At 52.3% G+C, this 23,123-nt stretch overlaps 1 protein-coding gene, 1 long non-coding RNA gene and 1 other non-coding gene across 5 annotated transcripts in view; 2 read left to right on the top strand and 1 right to left on the bottom strand.

The window, feature by feature from the left end:
• The window catches only part of ZNF777 (zinc finger protein 777), a 28,688-nt gene extending 19,149 nt beyond the window's left edge, over window positions 1-9,539 (top strand). For all 3 annotated transcript variants that reach the window (XM_019453116.2, XM_053898631.1, XM_019453117.2), the window contains exons 5-6: window positions 4,231-4,482; window positions 7,919-9,539. In XM_019453116.2, the coding sequence (XP_019308661.1) occupies window positions 4,231-4,482; window positions 7,919-9,075 (1,409 nt within the window). In that variant the 3' untranslated portion in view covers window positions 9,076-9,539. The remainder of the gene's footprint in view (window positions 1-4,230; window positions 4,483-7,918) is intronic.
• A 5,971-nt stretch (window positions 9,540-15,510) lies between these two features.
• LOC109269232 (uncharacterized) lies at window positions 15,511-17,338 on the bottom strand. Its single transcript, XR_002080995.2, has 2 exons — window positions 17,009-17,338; window positions 15,511-16,459 (listed from the first exon to the last, which is right to left on the bottom strand). It is a non-coding gene; the product is annotated as an uncharacterized LOC109269232 (long non-coding RNA).
• A 5,624-nt stretch (window positions 17,339-22,962) lies between these two features.
• On the top strand, window positions 22,963-23,034 carry TRNAC-GCA (transfer RNA cysteine (anticodon GCA)). The gene has a single exon. It is a non-coding gene; the product is annotated as a tRNA-Cys (tRNA).
• The last annotated feature ends 89 nt before the right edge of the window (window positions 23,035-23,123 follow it).

Here is a 23,123-nt window from a genome sequence, read left to right as displayed (position 1 = left end):
CAGCTGAGAGCATGGTAGGAGGCTTGGCAGAGTGAGGTCTCAAATCCCACAAACCGCCCCCCCATCCCCATCTTAGGAGGGAGCATTTCTCTGAGGTATAAAAAGCCCTGTGGGTCACAGAGACAATCCAGAACGCAAGGATACATGGCTGCAAGTGCATCGCGTCGGGACCCATATGGCAAATTCTTTCGCAAGTTAGATCATTTGCAATACTTTGCTTTCAACAAAATTGAAAGAGAACCTAATTAAGTTGTCAGCTAATAGGTCATTAGAAACAGTTTTTGATGGTATGTTAACCATGTGTGCTTTCATAGCATTATAATTCAGACAAATTCAAAGAATCAAGTGATGATTCCGTAACAAAGCTCCCGCCAGCCCATCCATGTATCTTTGTAAATGAGCTTTCCCAATGCTTGTATTTATGAAAATGAAAATTAGTAATATATTTGATTCTGAACTGTGTCTCAATCAAGCAATAAGAATATTCATTCTCAGGGGGCACCTGGGTGGCTCAGTTGGTTAAGTGACCGACTTCGGCTCAGGTCATGATCTCGCAGTTTGTGGGTTCGAGCCCCGCATCGGGCTCTGTGCTGACATCTCGGAGCCTGGAGCCTACTTCAGATTCTGTCTCCCCCTCTCTCTACCCCTCCCCTGCTCACACTCTGTGTCTCTCTGTCTCTCAATAATAAATAAATGTTTAAAAAAATTATAAAAAAAAAAGAATATTCATTCTCAGATAAGCAAACTAATAAAAAATTCCTCCCATCCTTCTAAGAGACATTTCTAATACATTTTTTGTTTTCTGTCTTGAATAACCACTGTGTATCATTCTATAGTAATAATAACTAAGGATAACTTAAGCCAGGAAGACAACAAGTAGAGAGCCCTGTGGTTAGTAGAAATGAAAGCAAGATTAATCTTTCAATTTACATACACATTTCTGTGGCAGAATGGTAGACGAGGAGACCCGTGAAAGTCTTCTAAGCATAAAAATATATTCTATGAGGATAAAATTCTGTGGGTAAAGTGGGAATGGAAATAGAAGTTCAGGGTGCAAAGGGATGATACAAAAATTGCAAGTATCGAAGAAGAACTTGTTTGTGTATTTTTTAAGTGAATAATAGCGGGTTTAAAATTGTTGCGGTCCTTAGATGCCACTGGTGACATTAAAAAGTGATAGAAAAGTTTATTTTAAAACATCAATATTTACAGTACTCCAGAAATGACATCTTTTGCAGTTATTGAAGCATTTGATATGTTTATTCAAAAAAAAGTGCAAAGGGGTACCTAGTTTTTAAAGACTACTTTAAGGGGGCGCCTGGGTGGCTCAGTCGTCTAGGTGTGTGACTTCTGCTCAGGTCATGATCTCGCGGTTTGTGAGTTCGAGCCCCGTGTCGGGCTCTGTGCTGACAGCTCGGAGCCTGGAGCCCGCTTTGGATTCTGGGTCTCCCTCTCTCTCTGCCTCTCCCCCGCCCGCACTCTGTGTGTGTGTGTGTCTCTCTCTCTCTCTCAAAAATAAATAAACATTAAAAAAAATTTTTTTTAAAGACTACTTTAGGGAGGAGGCAAGCAAAATGTTTTCAGGTGTTTGTGAAGTCAGGGAAGATCTTCTCCTGGTGCCAGAGTCACGGTCGTGCCTGTGACCCTAGCACAGAGACCAGGATTGCAGAGAGAAGCAGGCCCTGCTGGTGGAGCGCGGTGGCCAATGGCCCCGTGAACACTGGAAACTGGCAGTGTTAAGGGAAAGAGCAGAGGGGCCACTGTCCCCCCCCCCCCCCAGTGGGAGAGGAAAGGGGAGGAAGCAGGATGACTGAGCTAGAGCAGGAGCAAGGCACCGACGTGAGCGTGTGTGACTCCATCTTCTTTGTGAGACAGAGAATGGGATGAAAGTGTTCTGGAGACTTGGTTGTTGGGGGGGAGGTAGGCACGTCCGTGTTTAAGGCTGCGGACAGGGCGTCGGGGACCATCAGAGCTGCCTTATATTGCCGCTACTCCCCACGGCTGGCAGGAGACAGGTTGGCTGCGTGGAAGAGGATTAAAGGGTTGCCGGGCATCGGGAAGAACGCAGCTTTGGGTCCCGTGGCATCAGCTGCTAGTAAGTGCACTTGGTGGCTCTGCTTTCTCGGCTTTGAGCTTGGGGATCACCAGTGCCCACGGTCAACAGCCAGGAGGCTTCACAGGGGCAGGGACTGTTGGCTTTGTTTACGAGTTTCCTGGTTTCTTTTCTCTTCCCACAACACTTATCACCCTCTAGCATACCATATAATTTATTAATTATGTTTATTGCCTGAGGTGAGATGTGTGAGGGAGGGGAGAAGCTCTGCTATGCTCACTGATGTGTCCCAAGCCATTCGAACACCCCATCGCCCATAGTTGATGCTCAGTAAATATGCACTGAATGAATGAATGAATGAATGAATGAATATGTTTAGGCATTATACATTTATAAGTTCCTTAGTTAACAAAATGATTTTCAACCGTGAGGGCGTTGATGCCGGCACAGCTCTCTCCATATGGAAGAAAGTAAGACTGAATCCCTACCTCACACTCTACACAAAATAAATTTCAGATGGAGCAAAGACCTAAATGTAAACAATAAAACCATAAAAACCTTGAGATAAAATCCAGGAGACCAGATGAACCATCCAGGGGCGGAGGAGACCCTCTTAACTAAGACAGAAAACCCAGAAGCCATGAAAGAAAGAGGGACATGGGTGACCACGTGAAAACGTGAAGAAAGCAGTCTGATAAGAGGTGGCACAGAGTCAACAGACAAACGTTAGATTTGGGAGTGTCTGAAATGCTGCTAAGGGAAGACGGGTTATCTTTAGCACAGGAACCAAAGGACCCTTACCGATCGACAAAAACAGAACACGGTTCATGCAGAATCAACTAGAAAAGGCCAATAAGTAAAAGAAATACTCAGATCACCCGAGTCAGGAAAGTATCAGTAAATTGTCAATTTACCCCCATCTGAGTGAGGAAAATTTTAGGTGTCTGTCACTGGCAGGGGTGTGGGGAAGAGGATGTTCTCATGCAGGTAGAAATATGAATTGTCACAGCCTGGCTCAAAAGGAGCCTGATGACTTCTACCAGATTAAAAATAACGACACCTTTGACTCCGCGGCCCCCGCTCCCGGGGCTCTCACGGAAATAATATCCCTATTTGATAGGCGGCCATGGAAATCAACATGTGATTGCAGCACAGTTGATCGCGCAAAAAGACCAGAAACAAAAAAGTGAATGTTCCTGCGGGAAGGGAGTGGTTGGACACACACGCAGCACTTAGGAGCAGTGCATTAGCTGTGCAGAAATTGCCGCGCAGGAATTTCTACAGGATACCTGAGAGGGAAGAGGAGGTATATGGCAATTTTCTTTTTTTTTTTTTAAACCAATAATGGCCAGAAAATAAAAACAGATACGCATCAACTTGTTGCAATAAATAACCACAGAAGCATAGAGAAAAATACTAGGTTAACTACAGGAGTTGCCGGGGAGGCCATAAGCGGCGACAGGGGAATTGAGGGAAAGGGAAGGGCAAATCAAAAGAGAAAAATCTGTGCGCTAAAAGAGTATGTGCGAGATCCCACTTATGCAACATGATGGCCGTGTGTGTGTGTGTGTGTGTGTGTGTGTGTGTGTGTGTGTGTGTGTGTTGACGTTTGAAATCACCTGCAGGCCTACCGGCAAGTTGAAAAAAAGGGCAATGTGTGTAATCAGATGCTGTTTAACTAAAAACAAACCCAAGAGCTCCGAGTGTACGTGTGCTCATGCTTGTTAACTGTGGGCCGGGGTGGTGGGGGGACTCGGGGGGCTCTGGTCTGTCCGTGCCGGACCCCTGGGGCATGGGCTGGAAGGGTGTGCAGGGTGAGATGGTTGGCCTTTTCGTTATTCAACTTGACTGTAAGGGAGAGAAACTGTCGACTTTGGCTGGCCTGACCCAGGAAAGGGAATTAAGATCTCTTTTTAAACCCTGGCAATACTATTTTAAAAACTGTAGGGGTTGTGGAACACAAACTCTGCATCTATTTAACTTTACTCCAGTTCGTACAAAATGTCCAGAAAATTCTGTCTACTCACTCAACATTGTATTTCCTCACGGTCTCTAGAATCAGAATTCTTGAAATGTAAAATCTAGGCTGCAGAAACCTTGGCCGTGCAATGACCATGTTCTGGGTTCTTTTGTTTCCCTCCCCCACCCCCACCCCCTACCCCTCCCTGCCCTCCCAGCACACGACGGGATCGTGATTAAGATCGAGGTGCAGACCAACGACGAGGGCTCAGAAAGTTTGGAGACGCCGGAGCCCCTGATGGGACAGGTGGAGGAGCATGGCTTTCAGGACTCCGAGCTGGGCGACCCGTGTGCGGAGCAGCCAGATTTGGACATGCAAGAACAGGACAATACGCTGGAAGAGTCCACCGAAGGCTCCAGCGAGTTCAGCGAGCTCAAACAGATGCTGGTGCAGCAGAGAAACTGCGCAGGTCAGTTGGAGAGGGTCCAGGCGTGGGGAGCTGCTGCCATCAGGCCCGCGGGCAGGCCCCTGCCTCGTGGGAAAGTTGGAGTTTCTCTCCGAACGGTCATGTGGCAGTGATCAGTGGATAGGTGTGACGTTCCCCGGCGTGGTCTCAGGTGCTGGTGTCCTGCCTCAGGATTTGTAAGAATCGGTCTCTGGCCTGGGCAGAAGGTATTAACAGCCAAAGACTAGGTCAGATGAGGACCCAAAGGGACCTCAGAGATTATCTCTCTCCAGCTCCCCTCCTTCTACAGGCAGAGAAGGTCAGATCAATTGCCCAAGGTCACGACATTGGGGCCAAGCTAGAATTTCTGTCTCCCGGTGTGTCCTTGATGGTTCTTAGGTCACTCTGGAAGCCTCAGTGACCCGGAGATCTCAACCCCCACAACGCATGCTTTTTAAAATACCGGACTGTACGGTCCCTTCCCGGTAGAATCGAGCCATCACTTGTGTTTGATCGTGAAACCTCTGGGTCACCCTTCTGCACACTTGGGAGTTCTTGCTCCTCAGGAGTTCAAGAACAGTGAGGAAGTGTCGCCCTCAGCAGCCTGAGCTCAGGACATCTTTTGTGGCTGATTGATGCTGATCGGTCCGGGCAGTCCTGAGAAAATCCCCATCTTGTCATCATGGTGTATTTCTAAAATGCACCATTAGGCTTAGTTAGCTACTGTTTTGTTCAGGAGTTCTCAGCTCTATTCATAAAGCAAATCAGCCTGAACCTTTCTTCAGCCACCCTCATCTAGTTTGGGAAATAAAATGATCTTCTACTTACCAACTGAGCTGGGAAGCTTCTGCTCTTTTTTCCCACATTCTGCATCTACTGTGGGAGGTAGGAATTAAGTGAGTTCTACCAAATTTTTAAGGAATACACTTAGGTTCTGGTTTTTGTTTAGAAGTTTTGTTTACGTGCAAAAGAGTCATTAACTATCCTATCAGTTTATATGCTGTTTGTACTGAGAAATGTGTCCACATCCATTTTTTATTTAATAGGTTTTTTTAAAGTATTATGCTGATGCTTTAAAAAAAATTGTTCACTTTTGTAGATGATTCCTTTGCAGTTTGCCTTTTTTGCACGTCATAAAATAGCACGGACATCTTTCTTAGGCAAAAGATGTGGATCTAACTCCTTGCTTTTAAAGAACTGCATGATATTCCAGAAATCCTTCTAATATACCATATGCTGTCTCTGGAAAACAGTGAAAGACACAGGGCAACCTCTGAGGATGTGCCACAGCAAAGCCTCACAATAGAAAGGCCAGAGTCCCCTCTGGGCACTCCCGTTAATTCTACTGGGAATCTTAGGAAATTACTGAATGGCACTTGGTGGGATTTGGAGTCCTGGGTTTTAGGGCTACCTGTTTCACTCTCATTTCACTGAAAAAAACAAAAACTTTGATGCTCAAGGAGAGTTTTTTTTTTTTTCTTTAACGTTTATTCATTGTTGAGAGAGAGACAGAGCACAAGCAGGGGAGGGGCACAGAGAGAGAGGGAGACACAGAATCCGAAGCAGGCTCCAGGCCCTGAGCTGTCACCACAGAGCCCGAGGTGGGGCTCGAACCCACAAACCGTGAGATCATGACCTGAGCCGAAGTCAGACGCTTAACCGACTGAGCCACCCAGGGGCCCCTCAAGGAGAGCTTAAATGTCCCAAGGCCCATAGTTCCCCTGGGTCTTTCAGAAACAACCCTCATTTTCAGGATAAGCACAGAGACAGCTAATTACCAACCTCTGAAGCTGCCTCCTCCTTCCTGATCTTTGAAGCATCCTGTTCCAAGGATGTTCTGGGTCCCTTGCTACTGAGAATCTGTTGTCCGGCCTGAGCGGGGACTGGCACGCTTATGTCCTGCCATGTCCTGGGTTCAGAGGAGTAGAACGGGCCGTGGCCCGGCAGTCACTAACGAATTTGTGGCCAAGACCTTGGCCAGCTCGCGCACGCTGCCAGCTCGTTTCCCCGTCAGCTGAGGAGACAGACTAGGTGGTCCCTAAGTTGCAAGCTCTGAAAAGGTCTGACTTCATTTACTTTATTTGGAACTGTCACTTGGTATCTCTGGGGTGGATGCCCCACGTCTGTGTTGCTCGACTTACCCTCTAAGAGATAGTGAATAAAAAGACAGCAGTTGTCAGGCGAGAACTTGAAAAAGTTCTCGTTTGTTTGCTTTTAAGAATTCTGCAAATGCCAACTATTGCCGCGTCCGCCTCACAGGTGGGCCTAGAAAGGTGAGTGCCTTTCTCATGTCACACAGTGTGTGACACCAATTATCAGTGTTGAGGGGGTTGCCAAGTAAGTACTAGGCATCTGAGAAAATGCAAACAGGAGTCAGAGGCCACTCCTTTCCTCTAGGACTTAGGTGCTCGGGGAACACTATAGAACACCACGCAGAACAGCTGACAAGTTGGGCCCTAAAGGGCCAGCCTAGAGGGTGGAGGGCGGGGTGGAGGAGCACATCGTCCAGTCCGGGAGTTCGCAGAACACCCCCCGTGGCAGAGCGTGGGGGAGAGGCAGAGGAGACCCCCCCCCCCCCGACCCCAGCTTCAGGGTCGGTAGAGCCACCGCAGGTGAGTCCCCCACCTGTGCGTGCGTGGTGCCACGTGAGGAGCCTGAGGTCCCCAAGTCCTGGGGAGGCGCACCAGCTTGTGCTGTGCGCTCAGGGGCGCTTGAGGGCTGCAGCTTGGGCAGGTCGAGGAAGGTTTTAGGGCAAAGACAGGATTGGAGGTGGGTGTTGTGTGACCCGGGTGATTTGGAGGCATGGAGAGGAGGGAGCAGTTGCTGGAGGAAGGCGAGTAAAGGCGCTTGAGGGAGGCCCAGAGGTGCGCTCACGAAAGGAGGAGACCTGGGAGACCTGGGAGCCAGAAAACAGTGACAGCCTGATGAGTCAGGGCCCTTTCCATACAGATGGTAGAAACCCACCTCCCCAAGCAGCCTAAGTGAAAACCGGAAGGCGTGCTTATTGGCCCACGATAGGAATCCATAGGTCCACCAGCCATGCCAGCTTCAGGCACCCTGGACCCTAGTGGTTCCCCGGGGGGCTCCGCATGCCGGGTTCCTTCGTTCCTGCTGAGTACTGCCGGCTAGCAGCTTGGGGAGATGGGAGCCGGGCCGCCCCTTTCCTGCTCCCTCTGCATAGAATTCCCAGAGAGGGCTCCCACGGGCCACTGGGGGCCTGGGCTCCTTCCTGACCCAACCCCGAGGCCCGCCTGGGTCAGACACCCAACCCCGTGGAGGTGGGGGCCGCGGGGCGGCAGGGAGTGGAAAGGAGCGTTTTCCCCAAAGAAGGCACCGGGGCCGGTGAGACACAGGCAGTGTGTGTGGGCGAGGGTGAAGCCACCTCACCCGCCGGCGCCCAGGGCGGAGGCCCCGGGCGACAGCTGACCTCTCTCCGTCTCTCTCCCTGTCCCTGGAGCAGAGGGGATCGTGATCAAAACCGAGGAGCAGGAGGAGGAGGAGGAAGAGGAGGAGGAGGACGAGCTGCCGCAGCACCTGCAGGCTCTCGGGCAGCTGTCGGGGCGCTACGAGGCCGGCATGTACCAGACCCCGCTGCCCGGGGAGCTGTCCCCCGAGGGCGAGGAGAGCCCCCCGCCGCTGCAGCTGGGCAAGCCGGCCGTGAAGAGGCTGGCGCCGCCGACGCACGGGGAGCGGCACCCGGGCGACAGCCGCGGCTCCTCGAGCCAGCAGCAGCGGAACCGGCGCGGCGAGCGGCCCTTCACCTGCATGGAGTGCGGCAAGAGCTTCCGGCTGAAGATCAACCTCATCATCCACCAGCGCAACCACATCAAGGAGGGGCCGTACGAGTGCGCCGAGTGCGAGATCAGCTTCCGCCACAAGCAGCAGCTCACGCTGCACCAGCGCATCCACCGCGTCCGCGGCGGCTACGCGTCCCCCGAGCGCGGGCCCGGCTTCGCCCCCAAGCACACGCTCAAGCCGCGCCCCAAGTCGCCCAGCTCGGGCAGCGGCGGCGGCGGCCCCAAGCCCTACAAGTGCCCCGAGTGCGACAGCAGCTTCAGCCACAAGTCGAGCCTGACCAAGCACCAGATCACGCACACGGGCGAGCGGCCCTACACGTGCCCCGAGTGCAAGAAGAGCTTCCGCCTGCACATCAGCCTGGTGATCCACCAGCGCGTGCACGCGGGCAAGCACGAGGTCTCCTTCATCTGCAGCCTGTGCGGCAAGAGCTTCAGCCGCCCGTCGCACCTGCTGCGCCACCAGCGGACTCACACGGGCGAGCGGCCCTTCAAGTGCCCCGAGTGCGAGAAGAGCTTCAGCGAGAAGTCCAAGCTCACCAACCACTGCCGCGTGCACTCGCGCGAGCGCCCGCACGCCTGCCCCGAGTGCGGCAAGAGCTTCATCCGCAAGCACCACCTGCTCGAGCACCGGCGCATCCACACGGGCGAGCGGCCCTACCACTGCGCCGAGTGCGGCAAGCGCTTCACGCAGAAGCACCACCTGCTGGAGCACCAGCGCGCGCACACGGGCGAGCGGCCCTACCCCTGCACGCACTGCGCCAAGTGCTTCCGCTACAAGCAGTCGCTCAAGTACCACCTGCGGACCCACACGGGCGAGTGAGCGCGCCCGCCGCCGCGCCGCCCGGCCAGGTGCGCCGCCAGCTGCGCGGCCCGGCCCGCCGCGGACACCTGCCCGGCCGCCGCCGCCGCCGCCGCGAGGCCCGAGCCGGGCGGGCGGGGGCGGGGCGCCCCCAGCCCCCTTGCCGTGAGCCCCCCTCCCTCCCTTCGTCCCTCCTCCCAAGGACACGGGGGTAGTGAGACCAGGTCGCTTGCTGCCGTGTTTACCGTGTTTACCGGGGGCCCCGGGGGGGCGGGTGGGGAGTGCGGGGACCTGGGGAACCCCCTTCGGGCTGTTAATTTCCTTGACAATAAAATGGATGAAACCAATCAGCACGGGGGGAGTGATTTGGCCGCCGGCCACTCGGAGGGACGGTGTAGGGCCACTTAGTTGGGGAATAGAACTTTATAATTACCTTTTGGATACTGTGGTTCTATTTGATAATAATAGAGTAATTTTTAAAAGACGAGCGTTTCCTGTTTGCCGTTTTTGTTTGGTTTTGAAGGGGAGGGTTGAGAAGGTGGCCGAGGGGCGTGTGCCTAGCGTCAGTTGACAGGTTCTCTGGAGCCCCTCTTCTGTGCCCACTCCCTGTGTTGGGTGGTGGAGGGGGCGCGGAGCCCGTGGATTAGAACATGGAAAAGGAGGCGAGCTTGTAGTGAATCCCTGGATGGCAGGGCAGACGCTCCTGGCTGCGGACCCTGGCGCGCGCCGTGGTGTGGGGAGGACAGTGGGAGCCGAGGGAGCGGTAGGGCCCGGTTGACCAGAATGGTCAGGGAGGGTAACAGGTTTGGAATGGGCTGGAGAGACAGTTCTGCGGCACAAGCTGGGCGCTTCCCTCGGGACCGGTCCAGATCTCCCGCCCAGCTTGAAATGCAGCTGGTGGGGGGTAGCGGGCCAGGGGTGCAGGGAGGGGGTAGGGAAGGGGTGCAGAGGCTCCTGGTGCCCGTGGTTAGAGGAACCACAAAAGGCTCCGGTCAGACCTTTTTTATGTGTATGTTGCGCCAAAGCTACTCTCTGGGTTTGTGAAATGCACGAACGCACCCTGGTTGTAGGTGTTGGTTCATCTCTGATGACCCCCCAGTGAGGCGCCCAGAGAGAAACTGCAGGTGCATTACTTTGCCCACCGGAGCGGCTTATTCTCAACTGCTCCTGGGCTTGGCAGTGACCCAGAGAGAATTCGGACAATTTGAAGGGACAATTCATGGAGGCTAGCAGAGGGCCGAGCTCAGCCTGGTAAACCCGGGAGGCCAGGCTTCTGCTGAAAAACGGGGAGAACAGCCCACGAGACAAGAAGTGCTCAGGGGAGGCAGGTTAAGCCGTGAGTCAGGGTAGAGAGGAGCGGATGGCGGACAAGAGGATCGGAAAAGGGAATCTGAGGGAGAAGGTGCCTTGTCATTGACTCTGCAGAGACCCAGAGGTCGTCAACTGCCTCCTTTATCAGGATGCATAAACTGAGGCACAGAGAGGGGAGGCGTTGCTCAAGGTCTCACATTTGAAAGGATCTGACTTTTCTGGAAAGTTTCTGCAAGGCTGGTAGGACATTAGAACAAGCAGCTGGAGGCCGGGAGGAGGCCGGGGCTAGTGCAAGGGGCTTGCAAGGCCAGCCTTGGTCCTGGGCTGCAGAACCAGCTGAAGAGCAGTCAGATTCAGGAGCAGGCAGTGAGGCAGACCACAGGGGGAGGAGCCTGGAGGAGTCAGAAGAGCTTCTCCACGAGGGTGGTGACGGAGCCCATCCCGGGCTGCAGAGGATTCCACGGAGGAGAGAAATGGGCCAGGCCTTCTCGGCAGGGGGATCCTTAAAGGGGGAGGTATGGCAAATGAGCTCCAATGTTAAGAAGCAGTGACTGATGAAACCCACTGAGCTGGAGAAAGGGCTTGGGTAGGAAACCAAGGTCAAAAAGGTTGGCTTGAAGCAGATTCTGCGTGCAGAGGGGGTTTTGGACCTAAGACTTTGTGACGGTGGGGTTTGATTTGCTCTCGTGTGGGAAACCCTTGCCAAGCAGGACAGGCTTGATACGGACAGATAGCAGGAGACCGAAGCGGACCGGGAGGGAAACGTGCCGTGGTCAGACATCTGGGGGAAGCAGCCGTGTGCAGCAGACGGGCCACGGATGATGGGTCTGGTGGCTAGCAGCTGAAGGAATGCCGGAGGACCCGGTGCTCTGGAACACCAGGATATTTGAGGCCTGGAAGGGATGTTAGAGGCGTTGTGGAGATACTTGGTGGAGGGCCATTGGTGCCCAATTTACCGGTCCCGGAACTGGAGGACCAAGAGTGCCGGAGATGTTCAGACTTGAGAAGGAGACCACGGTGGTTTGGGGAGGCTCAGAGTGACTTCATTTGCTATACACAGTTACCAGGGCATCCTCGGGGCATTGGGGGCCACGTGGCGATGGTGAGCCTTTCTTTTCCTAGGAAATCTGGCTATAACGGATTAAATATAGCCAGGGACCCGTACTTCTTGCGTGGGGCTCGGCTGGGCTTTCGGGGGTTCTCTGTGCCTCTACCTTCCCTTCCTTGGCTCTAACCCCCTCTCCAAGCGTCTTGGGGGGTGGCGGGGGGGAGGCTGTGCTCCACGGTATCTCTTCGCTCACACCATGGTGACTCTCACTTTCCATCCACCACGATCTCCATGGCGTCAGAGGTCAACAGCTCTCGAGGATGGTCACGGAAGTGCAGACAGACTCTGGAGTGGACCAGATGTGGCTTTAAACTTGACAGCGGTATGGCCTTGAACCAGCTAATTAGCAGAACATCAACTTCCTTGCCCGTTCAATGGGGATAAATAAGGCTCCACTGTTCGGAGGCTTAAATCACGTAAAGAATAAATAAGTAGCAAAGAGGCTGGCACATACTAAGGTCTCGGTAAAAGTTTGCTTTTTTCATTATTAGCTCATAATTAAAGACGGCTTAATTTACATAAAAACAGAAGTTCAGGTAGGTAGCCGGCTCGTGTTGTATTCTGAAAGAATGAATCTCCGAGAAGGAGATTTTCCCCCACAGGCAGAAGCAGAAAGTTATTTTGGTGTGAAGAAGTTCAAAAGCACACAAGCAACTCTTGGTCTCGATGTCCGAGTGGACAGGGATTGAAACACGCCTGTCTGCCGCAAGCCAGAATTTGCAGTGGGCTGTACCCCACCTTTCTGGGTATCTGGTCGTCATCCACAGTGCTCTCCCCGGGAGCCCTTAATTTAATTAGAAGGGCAGACTTGGAAACCAGTTGCCATGGGCCCCATGGAGTTGTGTACCAGGAAGAGCAATTGCCATTAATTGAATGCTAATTACTGTTGAAGACCTTAGTTATACTCTTTTTTATAGATGAAGAGGTTGAGGCTCAGAGAGGTTAACTAGGCCCAAAGTCACCCAGCAACCTAATGGTACAGTCAAAATTTGAACTCAAGTCTTTTTTTTTTTTTTTAACATTTATTTATTTTTGAGAGAGAGAGAGAGACAGAGCATGAGCAGGGAAGGGGCAGAGAGAGAGGGAGACACAGAATCTGGAATCAGGCTCCAGGCTCCGAGCTGTTAGCACCGAGCCCGACGCGGGGCTTGAACTCACTAATCGCGAGATCATGACCGAGTCGGACACTCGACCGACTGAGCCACCCAAGCGCGCCTGACCTCAAGCCTTTTTGACTCCCAAACCCATGTGCTTGACCACAGAGTCCTTTCCCTGGGATCTGAATGGTTGTTGGAAAAGGAAAGCCAGCCCCTCTTTCAAATTATTCCATTGTATCCTCAGATGTAAGACAAAATTTGAGGAAACAGAATATAGTAAGAACGTGCCCTAAGCCATATGTTTGCCAAAATTATGAACGTCGTCAGAGAAGAGAAGACTGTTGCAGAGGCAAAAAAGGTCTCTGTGTGGACTCTATGCCATTGCAGCTGGAGAAATTAATGCAACCTCCTCAGGTTGGGGGTGGGGGGCAGCCAGCGGAGCAGGACCTGAGTCTGGTCCCTTGGGGACCGCCCCAGGTACTTATTAGGCACCACTCGTGGGCAAAGCGGTTGTGTTGGGCCCCATGGAGAAACACAGAAGGATGGGAAGCCATCTGCTTCCTCGACATGCCGGAGACTCGGAGGTCTAGTCCTCTAGACCAAGCCTTCGGGGGTCTGGAAAACTGAGACCCTCACGGACACATTTAGGCAGCTGTGTTCCAGGAAAGAGCCCCGCCTCCATCTCCTCTCGGTGCTTTAACCAGCCAGGTGTCGGGGGAGACCTTTCCCGAGGCACAGTGGTGGAGGCTCCTCAGATTAAGGGATCAGGGCCGGAGGCCTCCAGGCCCTCCTGTTGCCAGGGCAACGGTGAGTCAGGCCAAGGCCTCTCCTCCAGCTCTGGAAAGCTGTTTGGCTACTGAAGCCTCTCACTGCTTCCCAGGCATAGCGGGAACTTCTAGATTTAAATTAAAAAAAAAAAAAAAAAAAAAAAAAAATCTTCATGGACCTCCTCTAGTTGGGTTCCTTAAAACGAGTATTTTTATTAAAATACAATAGAATCTAACCCTTTTATTTCTATTTTCTACAAGAGGTAACTCCAGGCTAACACCCTTTTTAAAAAAGAAAGAAAGGGAGAGAGAGGAAGAAAGGAGGGAAGGAAGAGGAAAGAAAGAACGAGAAAAGGAAAAATGAAATCGGGTACTGCGGACGCTGGCCTTACCGGAGGACTGACTTCCGGTCAGCGCTCAGCCCAGCCTTGAGTTTTAGGGACGGTAACAATCATCACCACGATTCAGCGGATCTTCCTATGTTCCAGGCACTGTGCTAACGAAATGCTTTCATTTCATTTTCTCTTGTGCCCACCTGTGAAATCGGTATTCGTCCCTGCCTTTTCCAGATAAAATCCAGAGAGGTCAAGCAGTTAGTCCAAGGTCACGTGACCAGAATGGAACCTTAAGCGTGTGGGACCCAAAGCGTGTGCTGTTAACTGCTGTTCCATACTGCCTCCCAATTTCTTCAGAGTGGATCCTTAATAAAAAAGGCAAAGAGCACTATTTCTCTCTGATTCGCAGCCCTGACCGTCCTGTGGACACTGCACCTAAGCTCTGCATCTGGCTGAAGGCAGAGGGCTCAGTGGCCCACCAGCTTAGCTCAGCCAGGCCTGGCCTGGCCTGCAACCCTGGGACCCGGCCACCCTGGGACCCGGCCCCCCTGGGAGGCCCAGCTCACCTGCAGACGCCTCAGTGGCTGAACTGCCCAGCTAGGAATCCCTCCGCCCCCACCCGTTTAAAACTGAGTCTCTCTCTTGCTTAAGGCGTTTGGGAAGACAACTGTGTGTTAAGGCCAGGGGCTCCCCTTCTGTTTGTTGAAGTCAGGACCTAACAAGCCATTTGTTTAACAGAGGAGCTGGGCGAGGGAGATGACAAAGAAAATGCACCTGCTCCCTAATAAAATACCACTCTCCTCTTCCAGGCGACACGGCCTGTGGTCGTCACTGTTCCTTCTCGCCATTCCTGCCAGCCGCAGGAATGAAACTCACGGCTTCTCTTTGTAAATAATACCCCGGTTCCCAATTAACTCGAGTGTAAGATAGGAAGGAGCCAACTACTGTCTATCAACCAGAGAAAGGGAAAGTTGAATTTTAATGACGAAATATACCGGTGAAAACTTGTATCACTTAAATAATGAATATCAGGATAACAAACTGTTTCCTTTTAGAATCAGAAGAGTCTATACCTTTTTAAGCAGGGTATTCCATCAGTTCTTTATCTACAGGATACAGAAACACTAAGGTGGTGCCCTCAAAGGATTGAGATTGATTGGATTTAACCTAAATTCAGCAGAAAGTTAAACAGGTTATGAAACCTGACTTTTGCCATTCTTCCACTGAGGGGATGATCCAAGAGCCACATGGCTCCATGATCGAATTTTCTGCAGGCAAATTATTGATGTAAATTCTAAAATGTAAGATAAAATGTTTATGTATGTATTGTCCTTTTTTAAGTGTTTTTTTAAATGTTAATTTATTTTTGAGAGAGAGAGAGCATGGGGGAAGGGCAGAGGGGGAGGGGGAGAGAGAGAATCCCAAGCAGGCTCCGTGCTGTCAGCGCAGAGCCTGACCCGGGGCTCAAACTCACAAACGATGAGATCATGATCTGAGCTGAAACCAAGAGTCAGATGCTTAACCAACGGAGCCACCCAGTTTGTGTTGCCTACTTGGCAACTTAATCATCATCGTTGAAAGTCACATTAATTTTGTCCTAAAGTAAAAGTACTACATTGATTTTGCATAGTTACCCTCTGCACAATTTAATAACGTATCCAACTAAAATTACTATTATTCCCTTCCCACTTTAAGGCAGTGGTTTCCTTAGCTTATCTTGAATTAGCTGATTTACCAAGTCAAAGGTTTGTAATACATTTTGAAATAAGTTTGAAAAAAAAAAAACCTCAAACATTTCAGAGCACTGCTTAAAAAAACAAGTCAATATCCAGACCAAATTACACCAGTCTCCAGTATATTTAATTCAAACAGTAGACATATTGAGAGGAAATAGACACATTTTTCTTGCCCGAATCTGTGCCAGCTTTTTAGAGTCTTGGAACGGGCATAAACTGCATACAAACATGCTTGGGTGTTCATTTTACCAAAAAGATGAACTCACATTAGTATGTAATCAGCACATAATAGGATTTTAGAATTTAATTTAAAACCCTTTCCCCCCCAACTGAAAATAGCATTGTTATTTTTCCTGTGAAAGGAATTTTTGAGTTCCAAACAATAAAAGTTTATCTCAAAATTGAATGAGCCCTTTATTTCTTCAGAAGAAGGCATCAAGTCTCCTCAGTAAATGTAACAGAAGAAATCATTTTATTTACCACCCAGTATGAGGACTTCTAACCACCTCCACACCTGTGAAATTAAGCGGATTACTTGGAAGAAACTGAATCGGCAGAAACTAAATCTATAATATTTTAGAATGTCTTTCAGACTAAGGACACAAAATCTTCATCAAGTATACAACGATCAGCCAAATGTTCTGGGCTTCATCTGTCAGTGTTTTCAGGCTTTTGTTTTTAGCCCAGGATCCTGTTTAAATAAAGCCATTTTCAGAAAGTAAACAAGTAAAATAACTGGGGGCAGGGTGCCAGGGAGGTACTAAGCCCACCTGATCAGCTCTCCCCTGGCCCTCGGGATGCCCTCCGGGTCTCTGATGACCCTTCTCACTTCACCTTTCCCAGTTCAATCCAAACTCTGTGTGTTTGATTTATCCAGAGACCCATTCCATGCTTACTTCATTCTCTGATAGGACACACGGTTTCTTATTTCTTCCTTTCGGGCTATAAACATTTCCATTCTCTATAACCTCTACAATACTGGGCAGATGTTCTCATCAGACAGTGGCGAGTCCCAGTGAAATCTAGCAGAGGTGACACTCTCCAAGAATCCCTGGAAGGCAGGGGGAAATAGCAGCACAGATGTCCCAGAAAAGCCCCATCAGAAGCTACAAGGATCCCCAAAGAAATTTTTACAGCAAATGCGTACACGGTGAAGGCAAGGGAAGATCCAGGTGCACGTTACGCCTGCAGGACACTGGGCCACACAACGCCGCTCCGGGCTTCCCTGGGCTCTGTGTGCAGGGCTGGCACTGAGGGCGCGGGGCGGGGCGGGGGGGGGGGGGGGGGGGAAGTTGTCCTCAGTCTTCCCAGGGGCGGGTTGTTTGCTCCCGCATCTGGCCCCCCGGGGCTGACCCACGCGAGGGGCGCGGTAAATGTGAAAATGATTGGGTGAGTAGGCCACAGGTGACCCTGTGCAGGAAGAGGCACAGGTGACACCCCCAAATCTCTGCCCCGTTGGTGGGGCTGCCGACGATATTCTCCAGTCAAGCTAATCCAAATTCTTTAAAAGATATCATTAAAAATCACATTTTATCTTTCCCTCCGATATTTCAGCCCCAATATTAGGTAGAGCCCCCTAGTCACTGCCAAATCCTCTTACCACGGTCACAGGGTGCCTACGGGCGACGGCAGGAATCCTCTGGGCTGCCCTGCCTTTGAAGGAGGGTCACCCAGCCGCCTCCTGAGTCCAAGGGTCCGCGGGCAGCAGAGCTGCACCGAGGGGAGATGGAGCCGTTGGGATTCTCCCGGCACCCGGGGGCCCCTCCCACCCTTCCCCTGCCGGCTGCGCGCTGTCACCGTCGTCCGTCTGTTTGCACAGGCCGGCGGCGACGCCGAGGCTCCCCGGCTTCCAGCGGCCCGGCTCCGCGTCCTCCTGCTCTCCGCTCCGCCTAGGACCCGGCGGCGGCGGCGGCGGCGGCCCCGGGACGCGTCCCCCGCGCCGTGCAGCCCCGCCCCCCCCCCCCCGAGGACCGCCCCGCCGCGGCCCCCGCTCCCTCCCTTCCCGCCCGAGTCCTCCGCGACCCCGCGGCAGTCCCGGCCCCGGGCGCGCCCCTGGGAAACGGGGACAGGCGCTGAAAGCGGTGCGGCGGAGCTGATGAAGCCAGGGCCGGAGGGGAGCCACTCTGCAGCGTTTCCTTTCAAAACTTTACTTCTCTGGGCTTGTTTTAAATGAGTGCGCGTGCGTTTTGTCAATGTAATCCCTAATGACTTGAACCGAGCCGCCGCCCGCCCGGCCGCGGAAGGCGTCCGGCGCCCCCAGGCCGGCCGCGGCCCTCGGCCTCGCCGCCCGCTCCCCCGCCACGTGGGGCGGCCGCCGCCGTGCTGCCCCCTGCCGGCCGGAGCCCGGAGGCCGCCGCGCGCACCTGGCCGCCCGCGGCCGCTCTAGGAACGCCGGCCTCTCGGTGGTGGCGCGGGCGGCCGCCGCGCGCCTACCGGGGGGCCGTCCCCGGGGTCCCGGGGTGCGTGGGGGGAGGGGGGGCTCTCCCTCCGAGGCCGCCCCGCCCGGGACCAGCCCTTCCCGGTGTTCTCGTTGCTTCGCGCGCCCCGCCTGCCCGGCCCCGTTCCCGAGCTTCGCGGGGCCCGTGCTTTGTGCAGATCCGGGTGCGAACACAAAGGGCAGGCCCCGGGTTCGCCGCGCGGTGGAGCGCGGGGACGGGCGCCACCCCGGAGGCCCGCCGCCGCCGCCGGGGAGAGCGGGGAGCGAAGCCCGGGCGCCCGGGACCCCGGGAGCCGCGGGCCGCACCAGCCCTTTCGCGGGCAGCGTTGCCTTTTGGCCACTCGCCTCAAGCTCCAGTCGGTTAAGCTGGAGGCCGATGGATCTGCACCACGCGGAGGTGGACCTTGAGAAGCACCGGGACGAGCGGCTGGACTTTCTCTGTTCTTTATACATTTTCAAATATTTGGTTATTTCCAAGAGGTGGATTTGCCCTGTCAAAGGGTATGGACTTTTTTTTTTTTTTTTTAAGGCTTTTGATGCATCTTGTCAAACCTTTTCCCAGAATGTCCACCTCGTTCGTTATCTGCAGGAAGTAGATAGGGTACCTGCGGGCCCGGCTCAGACGGGGAAGGTCGGCTCTTGCCGGGGAGGGGAGGGAGGTTAACAATCACCTGGCATTTGAGGAACTACCAACGGTGTGTGGGTCCGTGTGACCAGGCAAGGCACTGGAGCCGGGACTGGGTCATACTGTGGGGCCCCACCCTCGATGGACTGAATGCTTTTGAGACATTGAGCCGCCAGAGGGATCCTCTGAAAATGCAGATTTGATCACTGCCTTCTTTTGTGGGTCACCCTAAGAGCAGCGGTTCCCCCATTGCTCTTAGGGTAAAAATCCAGAATCCCATCAGGGCCCACTAGGCTCCGCCCAGCTCTCCAGCCCGAACTGAGGCCACGTATCCGTTTGCTAGGGCTTCCACCGCAAAGTTCCACAAACCGGTGGCTTTGCCCAACAGAAACTGAGGGGGAAATCTGTTCCTCGCTTCTAGCTTCTGGCGGTTGCCAGAAATCCTTGGCATGCCTTGGCTTAGAAACACATCACTCCAATGTCTGCCTCTGTCATTACGTGGCATTTTCCGTGCATGTGTGTGTCTTCACATGGTGTTCTCCTCATGTGTCTCTCCTTTTATAAAGACAAGAGTCCTGGGGCACCTGGGTGGCTCAGTCCGTTACACGTCCGACTCTGGCTCGGGTCACGATCTCACGGTTTGTGAGTTCGAGCCCAGCATCCAGCTCTCTACTGTTAACACAGAGCCCGCTTGGGACCCTCTTTCTCTGTTCCCCCACTTTCTCTGCTCTTCCCCTGCTCATGCAGGCTCTCTCTCTCAAAACTAAACATAAACAAACAAAAAAATACAGACAAGAGTCCAATTAGATTAAAGACCCACCCTAATCCGGTATGACCTCATCTTAGTTTAACTAATTAAATCTACAATGACCGTATTTCTTTTTTTTTTTTTTTAATATTTATTTATTTTTGAGACAGAGAGAGACGGAGCATGAACAGGGGAGGGGCAGAGAGAGAGGGAGACACAGAATCTGAAGCAGGCTCCAGGCTGTGAGCTGTCAGCACAGAGCCCGACAAGGGGCTCGAACTCACGGACCGCGAGATTGTGATCTGAGCCGAAGTCAGTCACTCAACCAACTGAGCCACCCAGGTGCCCCTGCAATGACCGTATTTCTGAATAATGCAACATGCTGAGGTTCCTGGACGAACATGAATTTGGGGGGACACTATTCAACCCACAAAAAGCTGTCTCAGGCACCCTGGCCTTCACTCACTCTTCTGGCCCAGGCCTCCAGCTGAACTGCACAGTCCTCCTGGACGGCTCATCTCCGCCTCACTTCCCTTTTTCCTGCAAGGTGTTACGGAAATGTCACTGCCTCAGAGAAACCTTCTGGAGTCCCACAGACTAGGGTCATCCCGCCCCACATGGGTCCATGGCAGTCATCACGATTACCGCTGGAGACGTCCCTGATCACATGTGTGTGTCCTCCATTAGAAAGTTGTCTCCTGGGGCGCCTGGGTGGCTCAGTCAGTTGACCGCCCAACTTCATCTCAGGTCATGACCTCATGGCTCCTGGGTTCAAGCCCCGTATCGGGCTCTGTGCTGACAACTCAGAGCCTGGAGCCTGCTTCGGATTCTGTGTCTCCCTTTCTCTCTCTCTGCCCTCCCCCCGCTTGTGCTCTCTCTCTCTCTCTCTCTCAAAAATAAGCATTTTTTAAAAAATGTCTTTAAAAAAGAAAGTTGTCTCCATGAGGACAGGGACCAGGTGGACTGAATGAACAATAACAAACCTAAATTTGTAGCCAAAGGGACTGACAGATTGACACGGGAAGCCCGTTGCAATCGTGCCAGAGACGACAGGTCCCGTGTTGAGACCACCTGGGGGGGCCCTTTAGGAAGTTCTGAGTGGCCCCGTCCCCGGTCCCCGGTCCCCGGGAGGAGACAATCTGTATTCAGTCCAGGCTCCACCCTTCCCTTGGTGGCACATGAAATAACGCCCACCATCTGACTCTCCCCCACCTCGCTGACCTCTACTTGAACCCCTGTCCTGCTCTGTCCCTTTGCCGCAGCCACACTGGCACTGTTCACACCCCTCCATCCTGCCAAGCTAGTTTCTGCCTTCACGCCCTGGCAGCCACCGTACCACAGCCTGGAATGCTCTGCATCCGCATTTGACCCGCTGGCTGATCATTCAGACTTCCACTCAAACGGTCACTTCCCTGACCCCTCCCTCCCACCCCCCATCATCTTCCATCACGTCACCCTGCTTTGTGTTCCTATTGTAATGTCAGTATCTGCAACGATCTGGTTCCTTTATTTGTTTTCTTGTCTGTTCCCCCCACACCTCTCGGAAATTACAGGGGCCCGGAGGGCAGAGACCTTGTTAGTTTACCTCGTTCACTGCTGAGCCCGTGCTAGACTAGAACCTGGAACAGAGTGGGTACTTACTAAGTATTCATTAGATGAATGAAAGTATCTAAGCCCTCTGGTTTCGTGTTTCTTCATCTGCAAAATGGGGGCAATCCTGGCTGCTTCACAGGAGATGGTAAGTGTACCTACCTCAAAGAGTCCTTGGGAGAATTAAATGAGAAGAGGTACGTGAGTGCCTCCAACGTAGCCAACACTCAACATATCGGCGCCATTGTTAGTATTTTGGATTGGCACACATCCTAACACGGATGGGGGCAAGACGGCAGATGAGGCGGTAACTCATTCCACCCTCCTGCGATTCCGCCTTCCTGTTCTTCCAGTTACCCACCGCTCCCCACAGAAGGACGGGAGAAGTGTGGTACGGTGGGAACAGCCATGGACTTGGACCAGAAGGTCTTGAAACTGAGTCTTTTGGCAACTTTCTGAGGCTGTGTCATCTTCAGGATGGAGATAACGATTCCTACGAAAGCTGAAATGAGCTATATGTGAACTGTAAGGCAGATTTCCCAAATTAGCATTCCACTGATGCTTTTCATCTTAAAGCAATTACTTATTAGTTATGGCAATCAGAGACGGTGTTGCTTACAGTTACTAGAAGGGAATAGTCTTAAGTTTGTAATGTTTCTTGGTTTTTCTGATTTTGAAAGCAACACATTTTATTGCAGAAAAATATTTTTCTAATTTGATGGATGAAAAATATTATCATGCTGTTTTAATTTGCATTTCTTTGCTTTTACTAAGATGTATTCTGATTTACTGAGATTGAACACATCCTTGATGGCCTTTTCATTATATGTGGGCTCTTTACATGTGAAGGATATTAATTTGTAATATTTTGCCTATCGTAAATGATGAGAATATTTTCCCAACTTGCTATTAACCTTTTGATTTTGTTCATATACCTAAACTTTTAATGCTTATATCGCCAAATCTATCGGCATTTTCTGTTGGGACTTACCCAGTGAAATGCTTTCCTTGCTGTTCAGAAATCAGTTTCATATTCATAGTATAAATATCCATTTATACCCTGTCCTTTCATTTATTTATACATAATGCTTAATCCACTTGGACTTTATTTTGTTATACAAAGAGAAGTTTAGTTGCTACTTTAATTATTTTTCCCAAATGGCCAACTGAATTCTCCTAGTATAATTTACACAAATGACCTTTCCTTTCCCCTATGCGTTTATGACTGCCATAGCTATCACGCAAGTAAAACACTGTGGCGAAGCGTGTGGGCAAGCCAGACTGCTTAAGTTTGCAGCCCTACTTACTAGTCATTTCACGTTGGGCTATTTATGTAACATCTGGGTGCCTGGTTTCCTCATCTGTAAAATGGGGATAAGAATCATAGGCCCTAACCTTACGGGGCTGTCGTGAACATAATGGCTGCTCGGTAAACATCTGCAGTGATTTTGTGACATTCGTGTCTATACCATGTGGATTCCCAGGTCCGGGTTTCAGGTGTTTCTGTCCTTAGGCTGTTTTCAGTGGTGTGTTTCAGTAGATGTTCTAGTATTTACCAGGACAAGTCCTCCCGTGGTGCATCTGTTACTTTCACAGTTCTCGTAGCTTCCAACCTGTTCCCGTTGTATTTACTGGGCCTGGTCTGCCATTTACGTACAGCCCAGGTAAGGCGTTAGTTTGGGGAAGGCAATACCTGATTTGGTAAGGGGCTCACGAGGTCTCGGTGACTAGGAGAGGAGAGTGGTGCGCAGGGCCGTGAGTGACATCAGAGAGCAGTGGGAAGAGGAGGGACAGGCGGCGAAGAGGAGAGAAGCAGGGCAAAGGGGAGAAAGGGCGGAAAGGGGCAGGCGAGAGAAGCTGCTAGGCGAAAACCCAGGTGACCCGCGCTCTCAGACCCGGCGCTGGGCGTGGCGAGGGGCTCCAGGAGGCCTGGGTTTCGGGGTCTAGGTAAGGAGAGGGTCCCGAACCTCTGCTGCCTCCGGCTGTGGCGCAAGATCAGGGGAGCCACCTAACTCGGGCAAGAGAGCGAGCGGGGGTTCGGGGAAGAAAGGCCAGTTGGGCGCGAAGCGGGAGGCGCGGAGGGCGCCGAGGCCGGCGGGGCCGGGTGTGGCTGCGTGCGCAGAAGAGCGTGCGTGAGACGCAGCACGCAGGCCCGGGGGTATAGCTCAGGGGTAGAGCATTTGACTGCAGATCAAGAGGTCCCCGGTTCAAATCCGGGTGCCCCCTGTGTGTGCCGTGTGTTTTATCCCGCGTCCTGGCTGCAACGTGGAGCTGAAAGCAACCACCGGCGTCCTTTCTTGCCCAGCTCCCAGAGC

Source organism: Panthera pardus, unplaced genomic scaffold (genome assembly GCF_024362965.1).
Source record: "Panthera pardus isolate Hobbes unplaced genomic scaffold, ASM2436296v1 HiC_scaffold_9, whole genome shotgun sequence".
In the NCBI taxonomy this organism is placed as follows: Eukaryota; Metazoa; Chordata; class Mammalia; order Carnivora; family Felidae; genus Panthera; species Panthera pardus.
Note: the sequence above shows the minus strand (reverse complement) of the source record. Positions and strands in the feature narration are given on the sequence as shown.